At 43.4% G+C, this 23,750-nt stretch overlaps 1 protein-coding gene across 1 annotated transcript in view; it reads left to right on the forward strand.

Moving 5' to 3' along the window:
• Positions 1–975: 975 nt before the first annotated feature.
• Positions 976–23,750, forward strand: part of LOC131890483 (limbic system-associated membrane protein-like) — a gene marked incomplete at its 5' end in the record, with an annotated part of 52,417 nt that continues 29,642 nt past the window's right edge. The window contains 1 exon segment of the mRNA XM_059239833.1: positions 976–2,577. Coding sequence (XP_059095816.1) covers positions 2,493–2,577 — 85 coding nt within the window.

A 23,750-nucleotide genomic window follows, 5' to 3' on the forward strand; every position in this document is an offset into this window, starting at 1 on the left:
GGAAATGCCTTTTTGGCAAAACTCGGCCTGAACTGGTTCAAGGTCATGTTCCAAAGAAGACCTGGGTCAAGAGCCTACTGATTCGTTTTTATGGGCATGTTTTAGGAGCTGACCCAGCATTCAGGTACGGAGAGGCCGTCTTGGTCGAAGGACAAATTGCTGAATGGTATATATTGATTGGGTCCTTCCAAATCTTTTGGAAACAGTCTAATCGTGTGTTGTTGAAGCAGGAAAATCAATACATACCTAATCAATAGGGACCATGATGCCCTTCAGGGAATCACGCAAAGATGACCAATGCCGCATTTCAATGGGGTTTGAAGTGTTTGGGAGTCGCTTTGTATGCAGTTTATGTAAAAGAACAATTGCAAGTAGGGTTGTAAAACTTGGGGTTTCGAATTAGCTTCCATTCTAGTTTCGGTTTATTGGCAAAATGAAGTTTCGGCGTAAATCTGCCCAGTCACGGATATTGGGCGGGATCATTATTTGGATAGTGGTGGGTCTGTTTCTAAATTTCGCGCCAAAGGCCGGGCTTTCAGTTTGGAGGAGCATCTTCAACTCTTAAAGGTTCCATCCACTTTCATTCAAATATGGCAACAATTTGTATGCAAATGAAAGCATAAAAGTCTTAGTAGACTAAGGGGCTTTTAGAGCAAATCCGGCTAAATAAGGAAGGCCATGTATGAACTTCACTTCAGAGCAGTTTCAAATCAACTGGCTCACTTTGGAAAGCATGCGTAAAACCACACACACAATCAAGGGCCAAAACTTATCTCCCTCTTCTACTTGATCCATTTTGCAGGTTTGAGATTTTGGCTCATCGACATCATCGACGACGAGATTAGGATCGAAGGACGCTTCCGTTCAGTCAACTTTTCTCATTTTGAGGCCTAATTTTGAAGGTGGTGGACAATGTTAGTGCTCTCGAAGGATCTGAAATGCCGTCGACGACAAAGATGATGACGATGAAGATGATGATGATGGGAAAGTGGAACGTGGTCGCTCCATTGGTTCTCAGTGGAGCAGATGGTCACAAAATCGATCGTTAGAAGAGCCTAAGGTGCATTCACACCAATGTTCTGCGTGCCAAGCTTTTCTTGTTGCAAAGATCCAATTTGGAATCAAATGCCAATCTGTGTTTGAGAGCTTCCCCCGAGCTTTCCGAGTGCGAGACAATAGAGTGGAGTACCAAGTTGTTGGCCTTGTTGGAGCTCAGATAATATTCAAAGGACCTGTCAAAACGAATGGATGGTTTGCTTTCAAACCAACCACTCTCCACAGAGAAGTCCTTGCGTTATCTGGCACATGTGCGATGAGTGCAGTAGGTTACAATAGTTTCACTGGATGTATGGACCAGTAATTGGATGAGAGTTGGGTCCCGAAGCTTGGCCTTTGTTGGACCACTATCACCCACAACCACCACCCCAAAAGCTAAACGGGTCAAGAAGGCCTGAGCCCTGAGAAAAAAGGAAAGAAAAGGAAGAAGGCCAGCACGAACCAACCAACCAACCAAGCACTGAAGGCAAGGTCAAGTGACCCGCATCTTTCACTTTTGTGGCTTCCATGTCCTTCTAGATTAGTTTTGACAAGAAGGCCAAGCAAAAGAAGATCCATGGGCAGCTCTGACCCACCTTTGCTTAGCAAAAAGTAGCTCACTCGTTGCATTGACCGACAACGCCTCACATTCAAACCCGACAGGCTGGAATACTCGAAAATCGAGGGGCTTTTCTGGAAACTGCCTTCATTTTGGAGATAATTTTGAGGAATCTCCAAGTTCTTGCCGCAAGTTCTCCAACCTCTCTGCTCGGGCATCATAGATCAGTTGTGTAAATCTATCAGGGCCTTAGGAACTAGGGTCTCTTGGGCAACAGTGTGCGACATCTCGCTAAAGATCCGAACCTTCACTATTCGTGACCTCGGCCAAAGTCACCGTTACACTATATAGATAATACACGACTTGAGACGATCAACTAAGCAACTCCAAACTCCAAGACCTATGAAAGGCCAAAGTTGATGAGACTATCAATGAAATCAAAGATATTGTCGGTCGTGAGGATCCAATAAACTAAAAGCATCTTAGCGATCTTGGAACCCTTTCGGACTGTTTTCTTCTCTCTCTCTCTCCTTTCATTTTTGGGACGAAGGACGCGGAGCCTTCTTAGTCACTCGGCCGTCCTCACCCAAAACAAGACTGATCGTCCTGAGGATCGTTTTTGTCTTTGGGTCCTTCAAGGCTGCTCAAGCGAAGAAAAGCCTTCTCTTGGCTTCTGGGTGAGCTCTTTGAAAGGCTCTCATTGTCTTGAGATAAACAGTGCGGTTTTCAGTGTCTATGGTGATTCGTATTTCTTGCTGATTGCTATTGCTGCATTGACTCCGGAGTGCAACCAAGGCCTAGAAGTAACCTTACCCGGAAGGCTATTCTCCCGACTACGTCCAAAGACCTCTCCGAACTTGTGAGTGGGTGGGTAGGTGCCTTTGGGTGATCCAGAAAAATGAAGAGAGTGGTTGTCCTCAACTCGTGGAGGTCATCGGCCCAATTGGTGATCCTCCTTCTGATAGGATTACTTCCTAGACTTGGTAAGCTGGAACAACCTTATTTTGTATTGTTGTAGCCCATTTCGGAAAATGCTTTTGTACTCTCGGGGTTTCTTTCGAGTCCATGTTTGTTATGAATGAGGCCACTTGTCTTGTTAAGCCGTTTTAAATGCACAATCACCATCAACACAAACATAAACCTCAGACAGAGTCCGACAGCCTTTAAAGCTTTTCATGGGTTTTTGAACTTTAGAATTTGAGTAATGAAATAAAGGCACACCAACATTTGAGGGCTTGCCACTCAGGAGTTCAATCACGAAGGTCAAAGTGAGATGTCAGTTGTTGAGATCGAGTCGATTTCAAGAAAGGAGAGAAAGAAACAGTTGTGATAATCGATCATATGTTCCACTCCAAATGTTCTCTCATTTCGAACTGGAGGAGAAATCTGAGGGGGGGGGATCCATTTCAAGGAACCGCCTGTTAGTCCAATGATTGATGATTCCGTCGAAAAATATGCAAAGGCTTGGTGAGGCATTTCCAAAAGTCAGAAAGTTCGGATCCATTTTTTCTCTCATTCAAAAGTTATAGTTCCACTTCACTTGGTTTTCTCTGGAGCTGGTGTTTCCACATTTGCTAGCAGACTCACAGAAACAGTTTGGAGTTGACAACTCATGCAATAAGGCATTGTTGAGCATTTTTACTTGCACATTAGACTTGAACAATTTTAAATAACAAGTTTTGTGTGCATCCCGTGATAATGGCGATTGCGATTATATCTTTGGTTCAATGTATATTCATAAATCCTATGGTAGGTCAATAAATGGAGGATCCCAATATATTTCCATTATGGTACATACTCTTTGTACAAAATAGAAACCCATTTTCCCACGATTCAGGTGAAATATAAGAGAAAAATGATTTGCGGATCAAATGGGCTTGGTTTGAAACTGAATTCTTGGTTTATACTTACGCCGAACTGAAACGAGCAAGCCGAGAAAGTTTGTTCTTTAATCATACACGTCATGAGACGACAACGTGTGGAGGAAAGGTTGATGCCCAATGGAGATGACTTACCAAGCAAGGGCTTGCTAGGTAGCAACCTACCTAGCCTAACTTTCATGGCCATCCAGTCAAAAAAAGATGGCTACCCCTGGAAATTTATGACCCATCATGACACCCATATACTGGAAGATTAAATGAGATGCAGAAGTTTGGGTCTCGGGTTGCCAACCGGCTAGTTTATTCACATGGCCAAATAGGAACAACCACATAAATATTATACGGCTTTTCGCCAAAAGTCAAGATTCCTTTGCCCTCAAGACCTTGTTCCGGAATAAACTACGACTTTTCAGACCCTCCTCATTGACGCAATCACGGCCATCGTGATCTTTATTAGTGTACTCATCCTGAATCCTTTTGCTTCAAGTATTTGTCCCTGGGGACTTTACGAAATGCAAACGAAATTCACCGTGGTTCCAAATAATCTTTTAAAGAATTGATGAAAAAATATCAACAAGCCCCTTGATGATTATTGCATTCTTAGGGAAGTGAAAGCAATTTAAAACGATTTCAAACGCGTTTTATAAATTCTGACTTTAGCTTATTCATAATATTTGTCGAGAGTCGCCTTGGAACCATTGTGCAAAGTCAAGAAGCTAAAAGAGTAAAAAAGGGGGAAAACCCTGAAAGTACACAATCAGCATAGCAGACTTGGTGTTGGATAAATATGCTCAGACCGTGAAGACAAGGCTACTGAGCAAGTGATGAGCCAAGCAGGACCAACAATATCATGTACCCACTCCGTGTGCTCACATGCTCTGGAGACTAAAAGGTCCAATAAGTTTTCATTAGTGGTCATTCCTGGCGAAGCGGATACAACTCTCTGATCCTGGAGGGAACACTCTGGCTCTGGATTAGTCACCCTTTCACGTTTGGCAGAGCGCAGCCACCAACATCGAAGGACCCACGGCTCCAACGTCATCACGGTTCTTGACATCATCAGGGCCCGTTTTATTCCTCAACGGGATTGCTCACGAGAACTTATGGGATATTGAGTTATAAACATTGTTCCAAGGTACCTCAAGTCCCATGTCAGCTGACAAATGAGAGAGCAATTTCCAAAAATACCGTACGGCAAGTTGGGATCGTTAAAGTAACTTCTTTTCAACGTCTCTAATTAGAGTGAACAGACTTATCTTATCCCCCAACTGATCCTCTTATGTACCTCCAATACGTACGAGGTACATCTAAGCTTGGGGATGAGGGAGATCCTGACCAAAGTATCATCATTCACTGGCATTAGCTCCAAAAGGAGAGATCTTTCATCATGGGATTCTGAAGGACCTAAAAGCTTTCTTTATGTGGCCATCTATTCAAATTTTGAACAACTATCGGAGAGATGTCCTCGGACTGTCCTTTAATGCTGTCCTTTGGGCTGGAAACGCTACATGGAGAAGGATTGAGGCCCAAGAGAGAACCTTTTCTCTCTGAAGAGAGGACAATATCTACATCAAACAAGCTGAACCAACAATGTTAATTGAATATGAAGGCACTTTGGTGCTCTTGGATGAAATTGCCTACGTATTGTTCAACCTTTAGACACTTGTACTGTACATGTACGTTTGCCATGTTGGACCAAAATAGAGATCGTTGTGATCAGATTTCGGTGGAAAATGAGCACCCTTAAAATATCATTTTTAGATTTTTCCATCGAGTTAAGTGGCAATATGTATCAGGTTAACTTGTTATGGATATCTTTTGTCCAGTCATTGTCTGTCTAAACCAATTTTCTAAAGACTCGTGAAGAAAAGAACAAAGCTTTAGAAAAGAATTTTCTAAGAATTTAGCAGACACTCGTGGTGAAGACCAAAGATTGCTTTTGATCGCTCACAGTTGTCGTCTGTACACTTGACAATAGCTCTATGTACATTTAAGAAAGTTGGCCACAAAAAAAAACAAACACCCATGTTTAATGACAATAATTTTAGGAAAGTAATGGTGTGCCCAATGTCTCCATTTTGACATTCAAAGAGATCTCCATTTTTTTCCAAAAAAAACGGGAAAGCGAACATTAGATACTTAACAAATGGTGTTGCATATCACATCAAGATGTTATGAAATGACTTCTAGGGTGGTATAAGTGCCCCTGTTCTCACCCCAATCCACCTGTCTTCCATTCCCGTCGACTCCTACAATTTGTTCATCAGCCCCCAGGAAGACGGCATGTCGTTCCTTGTTCCTGTTCGCATTTGTTCCCCGAATGGCAAACTTGGAACGGGAGGAAGAGGAAGAAGAAATAATCAATAGTTGCTTCTTACTTCCTCTTTCGTCCCTAACAACGCCAAAGTCCACTTCACCACTTCAAAAGGATCACTGTGCCAAGCTCATTTCCTCACTCATCTTCTTGGAACATGCACACACAATGCACTTCAAAGCTCACTTTTAGGAGATTTTCCCAGTCCCCGAGCCCTCTGTTAGGTGGCTCGTTGCTCATTTGTACTTCAAAGGCCCCAGAGGTGAACCACTATTGGCGACGAGAGGGCTTCAGAACGGGTAGGTGGAGGTGGAACACGGAACAGAAGCGAAGCGAGGATGGAGGTTAGTGGTGATATATGAAGCCCGTGGCTGGAGTAAATTGTGGGCAATTTTCGCTCTTAATTCCTTGGCAAACTCATTTATTTGAGAAATGTGTGAACTTATGCCTCCATGGAGACGCGTGGCGTTTGGACCGCTTCTGGGAACAGACGCCATTCGTCATGTTGGAATCACTCGAGGAGGCTTACAACATCAATAGATCCATTGGAACGTCAGACATTTGGGAGGAATTTCAAGTGGGCCGTTCAAGTTGGACGGCAAGACAAGCCCAACATTGGCAAAGTAATTGGTTCGTGCTAGATGAAATGAGACACGATCGTCGGCTGAAAGTGGCCACCATTTGGGGTGAGATGTCGTTGGCTCCAATTTGTGGTTGGAGCGCATTTTCACCCGGGAATCATGTGGGCCAATGCATTTTGAGGCCTGCATTTCTCGAGATCGTTCCGGACGGGGAAAACAAGAAAGAAATCCCGCCTGATGAGGAACTATTTCCGATAAAAAGTGCAAAAGTATTTTTCATGGATAGCCTCCTTCGTGTGCATTGGATACCTACCCGGTTCTCACTCCCACTTCGACATTTCGTAGATCGTGCAAAGCCGAGCAAACCTTGCATTTCCAATAATCGCACAGGTTGCCGCGCAATTAGATCCGAAGAGAACGGATGAACCGTTAAAGACAAGAGGCTTCCGCTGCTCATTGATCAGTGGTTGCCCAATGGCAATATTTTCGCGTATTTCTTTCAAAATCAATCAAAATGGCAACACCTCAGTGTTTTAATTTGCCTTTGGTTCAATTCGAAAATCAGTACTGGAATGATTTTATGGAACGATTACGACTTTGGGATTTTTTTCGGCATGTTTGGGAGGTTTTTCAAGTGCAGAGTAGCATTTGAATGACACTAAAGGCAATTTACCCTTTGCTTCTTTGCTTACAACAGATAAGAAAAGCTTGAAATTGAAAGATCTTATGTCGGAGGAATTCTGCTTAGTTTTAAAATGAAAGCCAATTATTGATTTGAAATTCTCTTAATATCCACCATTCAGACAACGTTCAACAAACGTCGCACTAAAATATGAAGAAAAAATATATATTAGACTTTTAGTTGGTAAGTATGGTTCCAATCTAGCCAAAGCTCCCCCCCAAAAAATATTGGCTTACATGAACAATGCGTAAAAAATAATGGTTGGCTAATGCATACTTGCACAGCTTTTTGGTTAGAAGTCCACCCCCACTTTCCAAAACGAGAAACTGTGTTCAGCCGAAACTCTTTGGATTTCTGATTCACAACCACATATCTGCAATTTTCTGCGGGTCCTCGTGTGCACCTAGAAATGAAGTGTGCACATTTTAGACGGGGATTTATCAATATTTCTGCCGTTGGCATTTTCACTTCCCCCGATGTCGTGACGAAACTTGACGAGAGAAGATTGAGATAGCGATGGTGGTCATGTCAAACCCACAGGTCACGAAATGTGACCGTGACCGATCGTTAGCTGACTAAGCGACTAAGCGGAGTATCTGTTTATGATGACATGATTTAAGGTTATTGCACTTCCTCAATTAAGGCCATTTCCTGGGACTTCTTTTGGAAAAAAGAAGAATCCCTCTCTCACTCACCGTGGTCCTAAGTTGAAAGTGGGCAAACTTTTTTGACTTATGGTCGACGAGCAGCTTTTTCTATCTCCCATGGTTCATACGCCGAAACTGTGGGACATGTTCCAAAAGTTCAACACAAGGAACGGAGAGAGCCCCAAGGGCCTCTACTTACAGTAGTACATCGTACGGACCTCCACCCATGTGGAGGCCTGAATTTTGCCTTATCTGCACTTGGCCTTACTTTCCGACTGTGAAGGACAAATTCTAAGGCTTCTAAATCACCTTCGCCAATTGGAGAGAGCTCTTGATTTAAAGGTCCAGTAATCTCAGCAAAGGTCACGTTAACAAAGAACGACGACGGAGAACATGATAAAGTCATACGAATATTTTACTGACTTTGAACATTATCCGGACCTTGACAATCGTGCTCTTCTCTTCATTAGAATACAATCGAGTTCTTCGATCGAGTCGCCAAAGATATTCCCCACGAGAGATGGAGACGAAGAAGCCTTTAAGGATGATCGCCAAAGCCCAGCAGGAATAAAAGATCATCTAGGGACACGAACTTGTCCGACGGAGAATAGAGTCATAATTCAAAAACATGGATATGTGTATCCGACCCATATCTTCCCAGTCTGACACTTTTTCGAGCTGCCATATGGGTTTCAGAAGGCCATTGTTGGGCTCGTGCCATGAATATTTGGGGCCCGAAAGAGGACGTCTATTTCTGTCGGTCGTAGGGAAATTCCCACAGTCTCCATTTCTTACATTGACGCTTTCGACAGAACAGCAAATCACTCTATCAACCATCGGGATATGAGTGGATCATTGACATTTTATGGAACCCAAGTACCATTGGACTTGTGTTAAATCCTTGCGGTGAATGAATGTGCATATACGTACGTAGGAATACCGTAGCCAGTATTTATGTACTATCATGTCAAAGTTCAATTCTTTGCCCATGACCTTCAAAGGTTCGCGGTCTTATGGAGCATCTAAAATCCTCTAATCCTGACGTCAAAGACAAGTGAGGCGGAGTTCAAACAGTCATGGGTAACTCCTTAGGTAAGTATATCCCTAGTATTCGTTTTCTTGAGCGTGGGTCTCCGCCCTTTTTCTTTTTGCCCGAGCTTTGAGATGTCAAGAATGTGGAACAAAGTGGAACAGGCACATGTGCGTGTGTTCAACAAAGGGACAATTCAGAAGATGATTTGTACACTTGGGCTAATGCATTCAAGAGGCGTGGTTGGAAGTTAGTGTATTGTGTTGGCTCCCTGAGCCTCTTCCGGCCCTCTAGAGATTTTATTTGTCAAGCAAGCTATAGATAATGATAATATACGACTGGTGTAATGCTCATTCACTCTCTGACCATTCTTCATGCTCGGAAGTTTATGCAATAGCTAAAATCTGCTGTAAACAGATCCGGCCAGGATATATGCACAATGCACTTGGTTGGGCTCCCTTCCTCAGAAGGCCAAGTCCAACCAACTCCAACGCCGCCATGAATTACAGATGAAGGCCACCAAGGACGCCAAGAATGAACGAAGGGCCTGATATCATTCCTCATCATCGCCAGACCCCCCCTCCCCCCTCGAATCATTAGGCAATCATTACGTCCTACTGATCTTACCCTGTTCTGTGTCAATATGTCGGAAGTCCATTTTGAAACGTGCCTGGACGACCTGTGAGCAGCAGGCCTTGGGATAGGACGTCGATAAATTCATTGTGGCCCTTGGGATGTGATGAGAATAGAGCGGCCAGATCTTGAGAGAACCTTTCTATCTTTCACCAAAATCCTGAAAGCGATGGTTCGTACGAACGCCAGAGATTTTCAGACCGGGAACACACCACTTCGAGAATGGGATCTGACTCGACCAAGTGTCTGAGAAAACCACAGATTGGCTCAAGCTGTAGATTATTAATGAAGCAAAGGCCAAAAGAAAACCTGAGAGGGGGAATTGTAGCATGAGTCGAGTCATGGTGCGATATGATGCTCCAAACTTGACCCTTCAAAGTCGGTTCCCCAATATTTACATCGTTTCTTACGGATTTGAATAGTTATACAGAAGAAGGAAACCCTTGACATTCTCAGTTTGAAATCTAGTGAAACTGTCTTAGAGCGCTAGTTTGCGGTTGAAAGGAAAATCTGACCTCAAAAATCTATGCGTGTGGGACAGATCCTTCGAAGGGACTGCCTTCTCATGCATAAACAACCTAACTGGCTGAAGGGGCCCGAAAGAAGGCGACTCATCTGTACAAAAAGGATGGAGATCCCAGATGCTTCGAGCTTTTGGCTGCTGGTTAGTGGCCATGATTATCCTATTATCATTTGCAGTAACCTCATTTTTGCGGGGGATCGCATCTACGATCCATGTTTTTTGCTGAGAAAGCCATGGGAGGAGATGAGAACATGATTTTTGTTAGAATCAAATGCACTTGCATTGCCTTAGGTCTCATTTTCTTGTTAACTTGAACTTGATCTGCTCATTCATTCATTGTTCATTCGTCCAAAAGTGCATTGCAATTCCATCACATCCTCAATCGCAATTTCTTACATACAGGAGCTTTTTGACTCTGCCGTCAAGTTTTGGGTCATTTTTTAGCATTCGTTGAGGTTGGCTAACTTGTTCATCATGATGTCATAGAAGAAGTAACATAGAGGAGTAAAAATCGAGTTTGTTGTGGTTTTTTACTGCAGCTGAATCGGTAACCAGTGGACAGTGCACCTCTATCTGATGGAAAGCAGCGCCTCTGCAATCAGAAACTATACCCTAACAGCCGGTCAGCTGACATTCATTCGCTCTGAAAACGAGTCTGCCTGGCTAGCTCTCATTGTACTCTCCAGGAGTTGCTTCCTCTATGCACTCCATGCTCTATGATGATATCTTCAACCATACATAAACATACTGCTTTGTTGTCAGTTTGTGCTCGGTGTTCCGTTTACTTTTATCTGATGAAAGATTATTATAAAAAATGCGCAACCTTTTCAAACATGAAAAACTTTGAAAACCACTCAAATCAGCTGATTTCTTACTCTCGATTACATGTTTCTATGCAAATGACGCAAAAGGGTTTCAAGTCACTTAATTTAGCTCTTCCTGTTCGTTCAACCAAAAGCAATTTAACGGGAACCATCAGATTTTGAAGCTTGCAGAAAATAAACTGAAGCTTCAGCTTAGAGTCTCTGTAATACAAAACCTCAAGTCTGATATTGCAGTAAGGAAAGTGAGGAAGAGAAGATGAATGGTAACGAAATTTGATCCCATTCCCATTTATTTGTTACGACTCGAGCTTGACTCATCATTGAGCGGTGTTTTTTTGGTACCTGAAGGTCCTCATATTCGTTTGTAATTCAATTGGAGAGTCGAATAGCCCATTATTATTGGGGACCAGGAAGATTCTTGTGGGAACACAGGAGATTATGTTTCACTTTCTGTGTAGAAGCAAGTCTCATATTCTGCTTACTTTACCCAACCTCTATTTACCATAGACCCTATGAGCATTGCTAAAGAGTTTTTCAGGGGTGCCAGCTTCCTCTTTCTTGATGGGATAATTGCAAAGGCTCTAAAGGTTCAAATGTCAAGGCTGGCCGGAACGGTGTTATCCTTGCCAAGAATGAGAGTTGTCTTTGTCTTCGTATTTCTTTTCCGCAAATGAAACGGAATCGTCTGGAGATGGAATAAATATGATGTTGAGGGATGAGGAGGCGGAGAAGAGGAGCGAGAAGTAATGGAGAGATATTGTCTAAGAGCTTTTTTCTACTTCCATGTAATCCGATAGGGCCAAACAACGCCTTTAAGAATATACCCCACCCTGTATAAAATATACCCCAGCTCTTTCTGACTGCTTCCAACCATATCAGACTTCACCATGATGTTCTTGTCTGTCGACCTTCAGTACTCGTGTGCCTTCAAGATGCTCGTTGCGACTCAATCAGAATCTGCCATTATAAATGCAAAAAAGCGTCCAGATAACATGGACCATATAGTTACCCAAAATGTTATAAGTGTGGGAGAGTCCCAACCTTTTTTCAGAAATGGTGCTAGGTCTCTTGACCCACATTTCGAACCACTTGATGTTGGTGGGTAGTTGGGTGGGTGGGTGGATGGAAGCGTCCGCTTTGCTTGTAGGCAAGAATAAGATGATGATCTATGTGCCAGTCCTATTCCAAGAACCAAACTGAAAGTGGGGGAGGGTGGTGCAAGTGCTACACTTTTACAGATCAAGTCATCATCACTATCATCATCATCATCATTTCCCTTTTTCTTCTCATTGCCCAAGAGTGCAAATCATGTGGTTGCTACATGGAACGAAGATCTACCGAAGCTCTCGGATCAGAACCCCTTGAGAGTTGTGCCAATTATTTAGCCCATATTCACACCCCCAAGACCAAGTTCGGATTGTGAAAGCTGAATGTTTGGAAGATTGGCTCTTGCGCCTGATGTTGGAATTGGGTCAATTAGCAGTTAATTTTGATAATTCCCTCCTCCCTCTCTCCTCGTGAAAGCTGGCTTCTCGTTCCACTTCTTGTTAGGAGAATGAGGGTGGACCATCATGTGCTCAATGACATGGATCCGTTCATAATTGGCTTGGCCAGAGAGAAAATGAGCCAGTTCCCACAGTCAAAATATGGCTTCCTCATTCAATCCTTCAAAGCAAGACCCGCTGAAAATGGACCCTTTTGGTCAAAGGAGTTCACTCGAAATGCACTTGAACATGCATGCATTCATACCCAAGTCCGATTTCCAGCGATCCAAGTTGTTCCTCATATCCAAGTTGTTCGAAAGCCTGTCTCTCCTTATAAGAATAGAAGAGGATGTGCCAGGGCCTGACAAGTAACGACGATCAATCAAAAACGGTAGTAGTGCTTCTGAATTCTTCTCTCTTTCTCTCGTTTCTTCCCTTAACCAAGCACCAGATACAATTTTTATCCGATCGCCTTTTGCGGACAGACAGATTCTGCTCTGGTCCCAACTTTTCGGAATATGTGTGGGCGTGTGTGTGCGTGTATATGTATGTGGATCCCTCTTTTGGCCTTGGTCTATTGGTGTTGTTTCTGGCTGGCGAATCCTTCTTGGTCTCTTTCTTCCTCCCTCAGGGTTCAAATTGGATATTGGAATCAAATTATACTTTTTTTTTCTCCTGTGTCAGAGAGGTAGAAAGTTAAACGGGTCTACTTTCGAGGAGACTTTGGTCTTCGAGTCAAAAAATCACATTTAACATTTACGTTGGATTCGTGGAAATGGACTCGAGAAACTCAGAGTCATGCCAAGATTCGTACTTGATGTGTGAATCAAATTAGATTGTGGGACAGTTTCTGGATCATGTGCTCGCTTGGAGTCCTTGCATGCATTATTGATCCGTTTAGGAAGCAGGAAGTAGCAACCTTTATTCGTCAGAGAGTTGACAATCTACTGGGTTTCTTGTTGTTATCCAACACCAAGCGCCAGGCTCGTGGTTCCAATTGGCTTCAGTTCCAATACGACGACTGTTTCGGATGGTTAGCGATATAGGCACGTTCACTGCAGGGATCGTTTCATTCTGAGCACACCTCACATATTCTGCATATGAATATCATATCCGGAGCAGAGCAGCTAAGCTCAGACAGAGTACATATACATTTTCTATTCTACAAGGAATTGGAACTTCCTCATGGACACATTGAAGGGCTTGGAGCATATCCTGAATATCATCATCTCGCTGAGTTGGTGTTCCCATTACTTGAGGACGTTTGTCGGCTCGGAAAACCAGGTCCACTTTCCGAGAGATTGTCCAGAATTGGTCAAACGATGGAGTGAAAAAAAAGATGCTCATTCAATCGTTTCAGAGGGAATTCGTTATACTTTGGGAACTCGACGAGACTTGGGTTGGGTTAGGTTTGGAGGGGGGGGGAGGGTCCTCACTCTCTGGGACTGGGAGCAATCTGGGATGTCCAGTTTGCTTTTGGAACAAGTTTTTGTTGGCCTAGCCTTTCTTCTGATCAAGATGGAACTCTCTTCTGTCCCATTTCCCACGTGTCTGGAACGAACATGGGCACCACTTTTGGTCACATTGGTGACGAGTTAACCCAAATTTAGGCTCCCCTTTTGTCACCTAACCATTCTGCACTTGTTCCTCTCGTATTGGAACAAGGCGTTCCCATTCAAGTACAGAGTCTCCGGTCAATTTTGACCTGCCTTCAATTCCTTAGGATATGGGAACAATTTCCGGGATTCACCTTAGGCCTCCATCTACTTCTGAAAGGGTATCCAATTAATTATGCTGACGGAAAACACATATGGTCCAATTTACTGACCATCAATGAACGTTACATCAAAGTTACTTTTGTAGCCAACACAATGATTGGTCTGAGAGTTAGAAAGAGGCTGGGTAGGATGAGAAGGATCTGGGATGCGAGCATCCGTCAAGGCTTGACTTCCAATGCGTTGGAGGATCTCCAGCCTTGATTAAATTATTGGGGATTGCCTCTTTTGTCCGGGTATCTATTCAACGTGAATCTAATAGAGGTGTTTTCTTCCCATCTGAGGCCACGCCACCATATTCATTACCTGGTCTATTGATTATTGAGCTCTTAATAGCGGGAAAACACCCATAGACGGTTTGTAAAAAAACACCAATCCCCTTTGCCACATTTAGACATTTTCTTGAAGATGGAGTCTGATACATTGGTCTCTTCAAGTCGTTAACAGGTATTGTTCCATATCACCATAGAGAACATTTTGGAACGCTTTAAATGCAAGGCGCCATTTTCCGACCTTGAAGGCTTTTTCATTCAATGACTTTTTGCACTTAATACCACCAAGGAAGATAACCATTCTGGAGCCCGGCTACCGGTTGGTTCAGACTATGAGCCAGATATTTATGGCCAAGGTAAAGGTTAATGATAGGTCCTTCGGCGAAAGAGGGGTCGACTTTACGCTCCCTTCAAGACCCTCTGTCTTCTTGGTTGGCTTCGTTGGTTGGCAAAGCTGTACGTACTTAAGAAAAAGAAGGCGGCGAAGATGCACTTTCTGGCCCAAGGGAGCCAACCAAATGGATCTGTGCATAATTGAAGCAGCACGGTTCAGGTTCCATTATTGACCATAATAGCCATTACAAACCACATCCATCCATTATGTCCATCATATCAAACGGTAGTCACACCTTCGGCACTTGAGACTTGAGACTTAACGGCCGCAGGACACCCAGCTTCAGATAAACCTCAATAAGCCAGTTCAATCTCTGGACGGTCTTGTTGCATTTCATCATATCATAATCATTCCATCATCTTCCTGATTACAATGACGAATAGTACTCGTACTTTGAGCGACTATTGATGAAGAGCCGTTTTGAAGGCCTCATCCAACAAAAGTCACAAAAACAGTTGGCCATGAGACATTTACGAGAGGCGAAGGCATTAATATGTAGCCTTTTCGACTCAATGTTCAGGCAAGTTTTCTATTTTCCGGGCTCACCATCTTTGATATGCTAAGTACCTGTCAAACAACTAAACGTTGTCTCGAACCACTTGAGAGAAAGGCAAAAAAGACATGCCATATTTTATGGTTGGCCGACCACATCTTACAGCATCTTTTATCGTGGTTGCCTTCTTGTTGTGGGAGTTAAAGAACTTTGCAATCACCCCATGTTCTGTGCAATCCCATTCTTCTTATGGCCTTGGTGAGCATCTTTTCCACTACTTTGGTTCCGATGGCCTTGGACAGAGGTTTATGGGTCCAATTTACCAGATAATCGAAGCTAGGCCCAACAAATACCGGACAGTTTTGAACCAGAAATGATACCCAGTACACATTTGATTGGACTTACAAGCTCCCTTGGGATAAAACCGAGCTTGGTTGGGGAAAGGCGAATTCCAAATATATATTCCGGCAGCCTCATTGTGCAGTCTCAAGTGCTCATTTCCTAAATGTTTCTATTCTCTTTTAAGGCAAATGGCTTTTACAAGAATGTTTGCCCCTCACGTTAACGAAACATCCCAGGGCCCCTAAAGCCGAAAAATGTCAATTAAAAGAGGACATTTGCAGAGTCACATTGGAACAATATACAATATGCACCCGCATGAATTTAAAACAAAACACACAAAATGCAATTTCATACAAGGGAGAAGAAAACAATAATCATGGAGCTGTTAATAGGAGGAACCCTGGCGTTGTTGGGTAGGGCCTGGATGTTGGTAGGGCATTAGCGTCCACACACATTTTTAGCAGTTTTCGGGAGCCCATATCTAGTCGGATGGGCACTGCAATACCAAGAATGGATCATTGCGTATCCGGGACCACCATTAAAATTTAAAGAAGACCCAGATAAAAGGAATTCCACTCAAATATTTGAGACTAGGCCGCCCTTAACCCCCCCCCCCTTTTTGCGTTTCCGGTTCGTGGAAAGAAAGTGGAAGTAGGAAAAAAACTACGAATCGGCAATTTTCTTCTCAATTTTTGGCGGAGAGCCTCAAATGATCATTGTCGGTTCCCACACATCCTGACATAAAGGAGAGAGACAGGGACCTGGAGTGAGTGGAACCAGTCTGGGTTGATAGGGTTGGAAGGTGGTGGTCCCACTGTCCCAGTGAGGCCCTAGTTGGTCCCCTCCTCCCACTATTGGGTCGACGAGGTTTTCAATTTAGTTCGCTTTTCTTTGAATATTCCCACTCTCGCTCCTTGGAAGAAGACGACGAGCACATCACGAGGGTCATCATGGAGCACACTTACCAGAAAATGACATCATTTGTCGAATATCACACCCGTCACATCAGCGAAATGAAATTTCTCTTCTCTTCCAACGGAACCAACGAGGATCCAGGGTGACTCAGATTTATCTAGCCTTCGCACGAGATTGGCAATCTAGTTGGTAAAAATACACAAGAGATGAAATGCTCAGGAGCTTGAAATCCAAGTGTCTGGAGATTCCAACTAAATTGCTTGCTTGTTAATATTCGAGCGTGTTCATTAGGAATATTGACATGTTACTGAACTTGCCAGGGGACAAGTTGTGTAAAAGATTAGTTAATTGTAATTAACTAATTTTTTGGAAAGTTGATTGAACACGTTGCTAAGATCTGTGACATAGGGGAAATTATCATATCTAATTTATCCCTGACATCGTATGAATTGATGTGTACATTAGATGATGGTAAAAATCCCGCTGGATTTGGCATTCTCCTCGGGACATTTGAATAGCCTCTATTTTTACAACGCTTTACCACTAACCCGCTTGCAATTCACACTATTTTAAAGGGACCCGAGGTGTAGAAAAGAGACAATTACCCTCAAATAGAGAAGAAAGCTATACCTCAAAGGTCATCCCACCATCACTCACATCTTCACGACGCATCTATCTAATGATTCATGACTCCCTAAATGTTTACCCTCAAGTCTCAAAGCGACATTAACAAACTCGTTTCTATCAAAACTGGCGACACGAAAAAAGTCATACTGGTGAAAGTGGTTAGCGGTACATGGTCTGCGTGATCAACGCTTTCTCGTCGGCTCACTCTTCACACCTGCCTAAGGCCTCAGGCCTCGCATGTGAGTGTTTCGTATGAATGTGAAAATGAACCAGAAACTTTTCCAGTCCGTGAGGTGGGAATCGGAAGGCTCACTTTGGTACTCTATATAAACCTAGAGCAAATGGAGAAGTCGCGGGAAAAGGCCACCGACCATTCACGGAATGAGCCTCATTTGGTCCAATTTTGCCTGGAGAACATCTGCTACCCTAAAGATGAGAGGACATCCAAGTATTCATTGACGAAATGAAAATTTCCCACTCATTGGACCCAGGCCAAGTCCAGCACATGGGAATTGGGAACGAGTAGTTGGACCCGAAAACGGCCGTTTTCCTTGAACAGGGAACAGACGAAGAGCAAGGAAACTCACTCCACACAATTGAAGTGTCGCCAAGGCAGAGGTCCGTAAATCATCTTAACGTTGCCAGTTTATGAAACCTGGCATTCTTTATTTTTATGGCACTCGAGAAGAATGGGCGGGCGAGAAGAGGGCAAAAACCCCAAAGTTGCGCACTTCAATCGCTTCCTGGGCACAAAAGATATATAGATAGTGACAATAGAAAACTATTTCAACCTTTTGAGAGCATCCAACTTGGAGAGGAGATGAAACTCGAGATTGGAAAGCGTCTGGTCGTTCAAAAAGGAAACTTTGATGAAGCGATGGACAATGAACGGCAGGGTGTACGAGTACGTACTTTTTCCTGCCACGGTGTACTGTTCCCATTTAGTGGTCCAATCGTTTTGACTTCTTTGGTCTTGCCTTGGATGGCAATCGTGTATCGAGTTCTGACAAGAGAGGAACAAGAGCTCCAGCATCAGACCTCGGTTTGGTGCTCTTTTAGCCCCGTTCTTCTTCCTTCCCCAAGATTTATGCGTTCAAGGCCATTTTGTGTGAGGGTGGTAACAGTGATAGCCATGGTCGTTGGTGGGTGGTATGGACTTGAGGACTTGAGTAAGACTCTCCCAGACATTTTGTACACGATCCCAGTAAAACAACGAGCGTCCGGCTTGTCGTTTCAAGGCAACAATAATGGATTGAGTTTCTTCCTGAAGTAGGTACGATATTCTTGGCTGGATCAAAGTGCAGAAGGGAGACTTTTGAGGCACTTCTCGTCTCAAGTTGTCTTCCCTTCTTCGCTGTGCTCTGTTCTTGGGATCGGTCCCGATTTCAAAGGAAAGAGAAAAAAAAGGACAGGGAGCACGAAGAAAAGGCCAGATAGCAAATGTTCTTTCACTTGGCTTGGCAGATAAATAGCATCAGTGCTGGAAAACCAATGCATCTAGTGGCCACACAAGGCCAGACTTACCGGGTGGTCCGCAAATTTTGGAACGTACACGCCCCCGCTTGATTCTATCTTCAAGAATATATTACTCATTTTTTCAATATTCCATAAACCTTTAGATTGCTTAGGCCACTCTAGATAAGCCTTTAAAGCAGTGACGTACCCTATCCTCGGCATAAAGGCTTCCTTCCCTTTCATGTTCCAATCAAAACAATCGGATCTTTCCAAAGTGTCAAAGTTATTGCCCAATTTAGAGCAGTACTAAACCAACACCCTGTGGTCTGTTTTATTCCTGTAGTAGTGTATGTAGTTTGAGGGGGAGGGCGGACTTTACTTTTGCGATTGGAGCCAAAAGGCGATGAATGCCCCCCCCCCTCACTCTCTTTAGAGAGCCCGGAGATAAATCGATTGGAGCCAAGTCTCGTGGCTGGTTCTGGTCACCACCAATCGAAAGAGATGCCACGAGACCCACTGAATCGCTAACATCCTCGGGGACATTGCCAAAATTAGGTGACATTTTAAGAAAGTGCATGAGAACTACGTCCTATTAGCGGCCAGCACAGCCATTGTGAACCACTCAACGAGGCCCTGATGGCCATAAATCTTGAGGCAAAAACCTTGGGGTGTTTGCAATCTTGTATTTGATCCAAGGATTCCATGGAACAAAGCCAATGAAGCTTGAATGATATGTCCATTTCCGGACGAAGTCTTCGCTTCTCGGTTAGGGCCATAAATTCTCCTGCTCAAGCTCAAGGAAATCGTCTGGGATCGGGTTTAGAAGGAAAACGGAAGACCGAATCTCAATCATTCATTACATGGTTCCCGAATCTACGTAATAAGGGAATAGCTAAATATATATATATATGTACATAGATACTCGAAAGCATGGTGCATTTCTTTTTTCACTATGCCGGTTCTCTTTTACTGCTCGAGTCTCACTGACCTTCTTCATTTCCTCGAAGCCTTGTTCTTGTGCCCCCGAAGGCCTCTTTTTGAAAATTTCAGTTCTCTCCTCCATTCCCATCATCATAAATGGTCACACCGCACTTGGGCTGAAAGAAACATGACCAATGTTAGGACAATTGCTTTTGACTCTTGGACTCATAGTAAAACTCAATATTCTGAAGCTTCGCCATAAACCCTTTCAAATGCTACCATCAAATTTTTATAGAGGTTTCGATGAAAGTTGCCGGTGGCCATGTATGGTGTGCCAGTTTCCCAAGGGGGGAAGCAGTTTCAGATTATTTCTCTCCTGTCCAATTGGCACATTCCACCCATTGAGTATTGGAATCAGAGGCCAACCAACCTACGTCGACTTGAAAAGGAGAAAAAGTTTTGGATAACCGGGGAAGGACATAGCAGTATTTTGTGAAGAGAGAGAACACGTTTGATGCTCCTCTGACTGCCTTTGAGTCCCGTTCAAATAATACGGTCCCAGCGAAGCTCTTCAACTATCAATTTTGATGTCCATATTGGATGGTTCAAACATGGGCCATTGCAGGACCAAAGGACATAGACCCATTAGTGCTGACCTTGGGAGAGGAGTGGCTTATCTCATGCACAGTGTTAAGGACCTTCATCTTCTATGTTTACACGCCTCTTGATCCAGACAAAGGCAATCACGCTCGCAGCCTTCAGCCATCTTCACGTCTGGTCCACCAAATACCAATGGGTCCACGGCGCTCTTCTAGCATTCCATATTCCATTAGAACTTTCTACATCTTGATCTACTCAATGAGTTGAGAATCCTGCGGAAATCCTTTCCATAAAAAAAAGAAAGTTGCCCGTTCTCGTTGGGTGACCAGTTTTCCAGACTTTGGAAAATATGGTACGCTCCATGAACATGGGCCCTAATAAATGCATTTTCAAAGGCTTCAGAGGTCACTTGCACAAAATGACGAAGCAAGTATTGATATTTGTTTTCGAGACAGGTGTAACAATAACGTTCTTTGAGGTTCCACAGGGAGATTGCGTAGTAAGAGATTGGGATCACAAATGTTGTTCCAAACGGAGAGCAGAGCTTCGATTGCTTTTGGGGTGTGACTCGATCTTGATTTGTCACAATTTTTCATATCTTGTAAGTGACCTATAGAGTTATGACACAGCTTTTCGTCAATCATAGATGTCAAATCTTGCATGCTTCATTATCTTTCGTGGAATAATTTACGATGGCTTTAGGACTCACCTTGTACCAATGATTGGCGATTGGTGACAAAATACGACACACATCATTATTTGAAACAGTTGGTAACCTTTCATTCATATGATCTGCCGAGCTCGGTCTTATTCCCCGATCTTGTCTTTTAATCAAATCTACGTTTTTGATTGAAGTTGACCATCTATGAACCTAATTTCCAGAGCATATTCATGCCTCATGTCCAAAACCATTACGTTGGCATCATTCCCAAGAATTCGTTAGCTTCATAAGAAAGTAGACACTGACATTTGAGTTCGATATTCATCGGAGTTCAACAAACTTTGAGGCTGACAGATTGATCAAGCTCGCTCGCTCCTTTTGAATATTTCTGGTCCCTTTTTCGGTATCGCAAGGGAACCTCAGGAACAAAAGCTCTCAATCCAGGAGACAAAACCCATCCAACACGACGACCGACCGTCTTGTGATTGGAGAAAAAAAGAACGGAGAGGACAGGAACAAGGAGAGGAAGACGAAGCATACTTACAGTACAGTGTAGCGAAGAAAAAAAAACTTTGCACTGTCTTCAAGTCGGTTTCTGTGACTCTCTGTTGGTGCTGATTTTGTGCTGAAAACTTTTTGCTCTTAACTTAGAGCAATGTAGCTGAGCACTCGAGCCTCTTATGGTAAGACAAGATCAGAGGCAAATACCAAGGCAGCTCTGGAAAGGGTCTTTTTCTTGTATTCGTTTTCCAATTGCACTTTCCAACCAACTCCAAAATTCTTCATTGTTCGCACAATTTGGAATGATTGTGATTTAGGCATAGGGTGACCTGACACTTAGCCCCTTGAAATGCCTCCCCCATCTTGATCTATGGCCATCGTCGCTCTTTGGCCCTTCCCCTTTTCATGGACACAATTCGAGTCCACTTTACCTTTAAAAAATGGGCATCGATTCTCGGGTGGGGAAGTTTTCAGCTCACTGAAAGACATCTTTTAGAGAGCCTTGTGCCCACCATACGTAATAGAATCATACTATAACCCACCCACTAAGTCTGAACTTTGAAAGGGGGCAATCAGGGCCAGGGACCTGGGTGCAATTTTACCAGTGATCCCTTTGGCCTTTCCCCCACCAATTCACCTCCCTCTCTCAAATTGGTTCCCTTCTTGGAACGCTCATTGAGAAGTGGAAAAGATATATTGGACGGCTTAAAAAGGTTTCATCGACCAAAAATAGCCATAAATCTTGGCATTTTCAAACCGAGATGGCCTTATTAGTGGTGGAATTTGATTCAGAAGATGACATTTATGGGCTCGCTCTCTTTTTCGCTCTCGACCGCCGCACGAAACGAGATCCCCAAGTTCGCTCTCAGTTTGGGGAACAAATATGGTTGTCTCCAGATACTACTCAATTCCCATCTAGACTGAAGATTCCAAAAGAGATGTGCACCAACCCTCCCACAGGACTCAGGCCCGGCCTATTTATTTCCATGGCCAAGATGGCAAATTCGAACAATGCTGGACTCTCTAAACTTGGGAACGATTGATGTCGGAACGGGATCTCAACACTTTCCACATTGTGAAATGTTCCAGCATTTCCACTCGTTTTTTGCTCTTAGATTTTTTATGCTCGCACTAGCTTTGGCGACTACTTGCCTGGGCCTAGAACAAAGGCCGGGCGGTAATGAGGAGGTGCTTATGCAAATTCGAGAGACCCGTGATGATCATTTGAAAGCGGAGGAGCCCTTCAACGGTCCAGGTGGAAATGCTAAATGCTCCTTGGAGTGCATCAATGTGCAAAGGGCCTCTCTGGGGGTAATTTATGGCCGTTGTTTTTCCATGGACAGCTTAAATAAATCAGGAGCGGGTTGGAAATAAATAAATGCATCCATTCTAGGGATGAAGCTCAAGAAGTGAACAACACAATGCAAACCACTTGATTCAGCCAAGCAGCTCAAATGAGCGAACCCGGATTTCAGATGACTTCCTTCATTCTCGATCGGCAACCAGTCCAAACATCAAGGCAAGGTCCGCTCAAAAACGAAAGATGCATTGCTCATCCAAATTGCACCGAACCTGTAATCGAATTAAGTGACTCAAATCATGAATCCGAACCTGCTTGTAACAAGAAAGAACATGCTGAATAGTAGTAGAATAATCTTACGTTGAGAAGGTATTTACTAGATACCACTCTCAAGCTTTTCCCGATACCATTAGACTCAGGCCTGAGCAAGGCTAAAAGAACGCAACCCGATTAGTCATCAAAAGTTCGTAGTGAAGGTTTCACTTTGGCACAAACTCCAAGTAGCTCGCTAAACACTAGTTTGAGACATTGATTAAGCGTCTCAAGAACCGCCCTCAATGGCGCCTTTTCATTAATGGCCTTTTCGCAAGCAATGCAATCCACACTACTACACTGACTGACCTACGTATACCTATTGGAATAGACCTCAATTGCATTGCTTTAACGTGACACGTGCTTTTTCTTCTCAGTCAGTCCGGACAAGGAAGAAGAACTCCTTTCGCTCACTCGTTTTTCAGTTGGCTATGTTCGTGGTCATAAATGGAGTCGATTAACATCCACCGACGAGAAGGGGAACAAAAGTGGATCCGCTAATTAGACTCATTTGTCCTTGTATTACTCAACTCTTAACACCGTAGACTTGTAGAGGAACGAACATCCAGGAAAGACACTTACGTGAGCGCTTATGTAAACGCTAAAAAAGAAATTTTCTCAGGTTTGCCATTAAAAACAACAAAAACAAGCCACTTGATTGAATTACTCGATGATGGGCGAGTGGGAACTAGCTTTGCCAGGTGGCTTCTTCTACGGTTGCTAAAGTTTTCAAAAATGGCTACTTTTGGAACACAATAGATGAGGTTTGACATTTCTTGGTTCCTTCTGGTCATTTTGGAAGATTTGTGCATGTTTTCTGATGTTGATTCCAAATCTTGATTTCTTGTTAGCCATAGACACATAATGCAAGATGCAAAGATAACACAAGCGCTGAAAACGGTCACAAATGATTACTTTTGATCTCAAATTCGTGCAGATTTATTTACCTCTTGCTTGATGAGGTACATTTGTGTATGAGTAAACATTGCA

This window comes from Tigriopus californicus, chromosome 11 (genome assembly GCF_007210705.1).
Source record: "Tigriopus californicus strain San Diego chromosome 11, Tcal_SD_v2.1, whole genome shotgun sequence".
In the NCBI taxonomy this organism is placed as follows: domain Eukaryota; kingdom Metazoa; phylum Arthropoda; class Copepoda; order Harpacticoida; family Harpacticidae; genus Tigriopus; species Tigriopus californicus.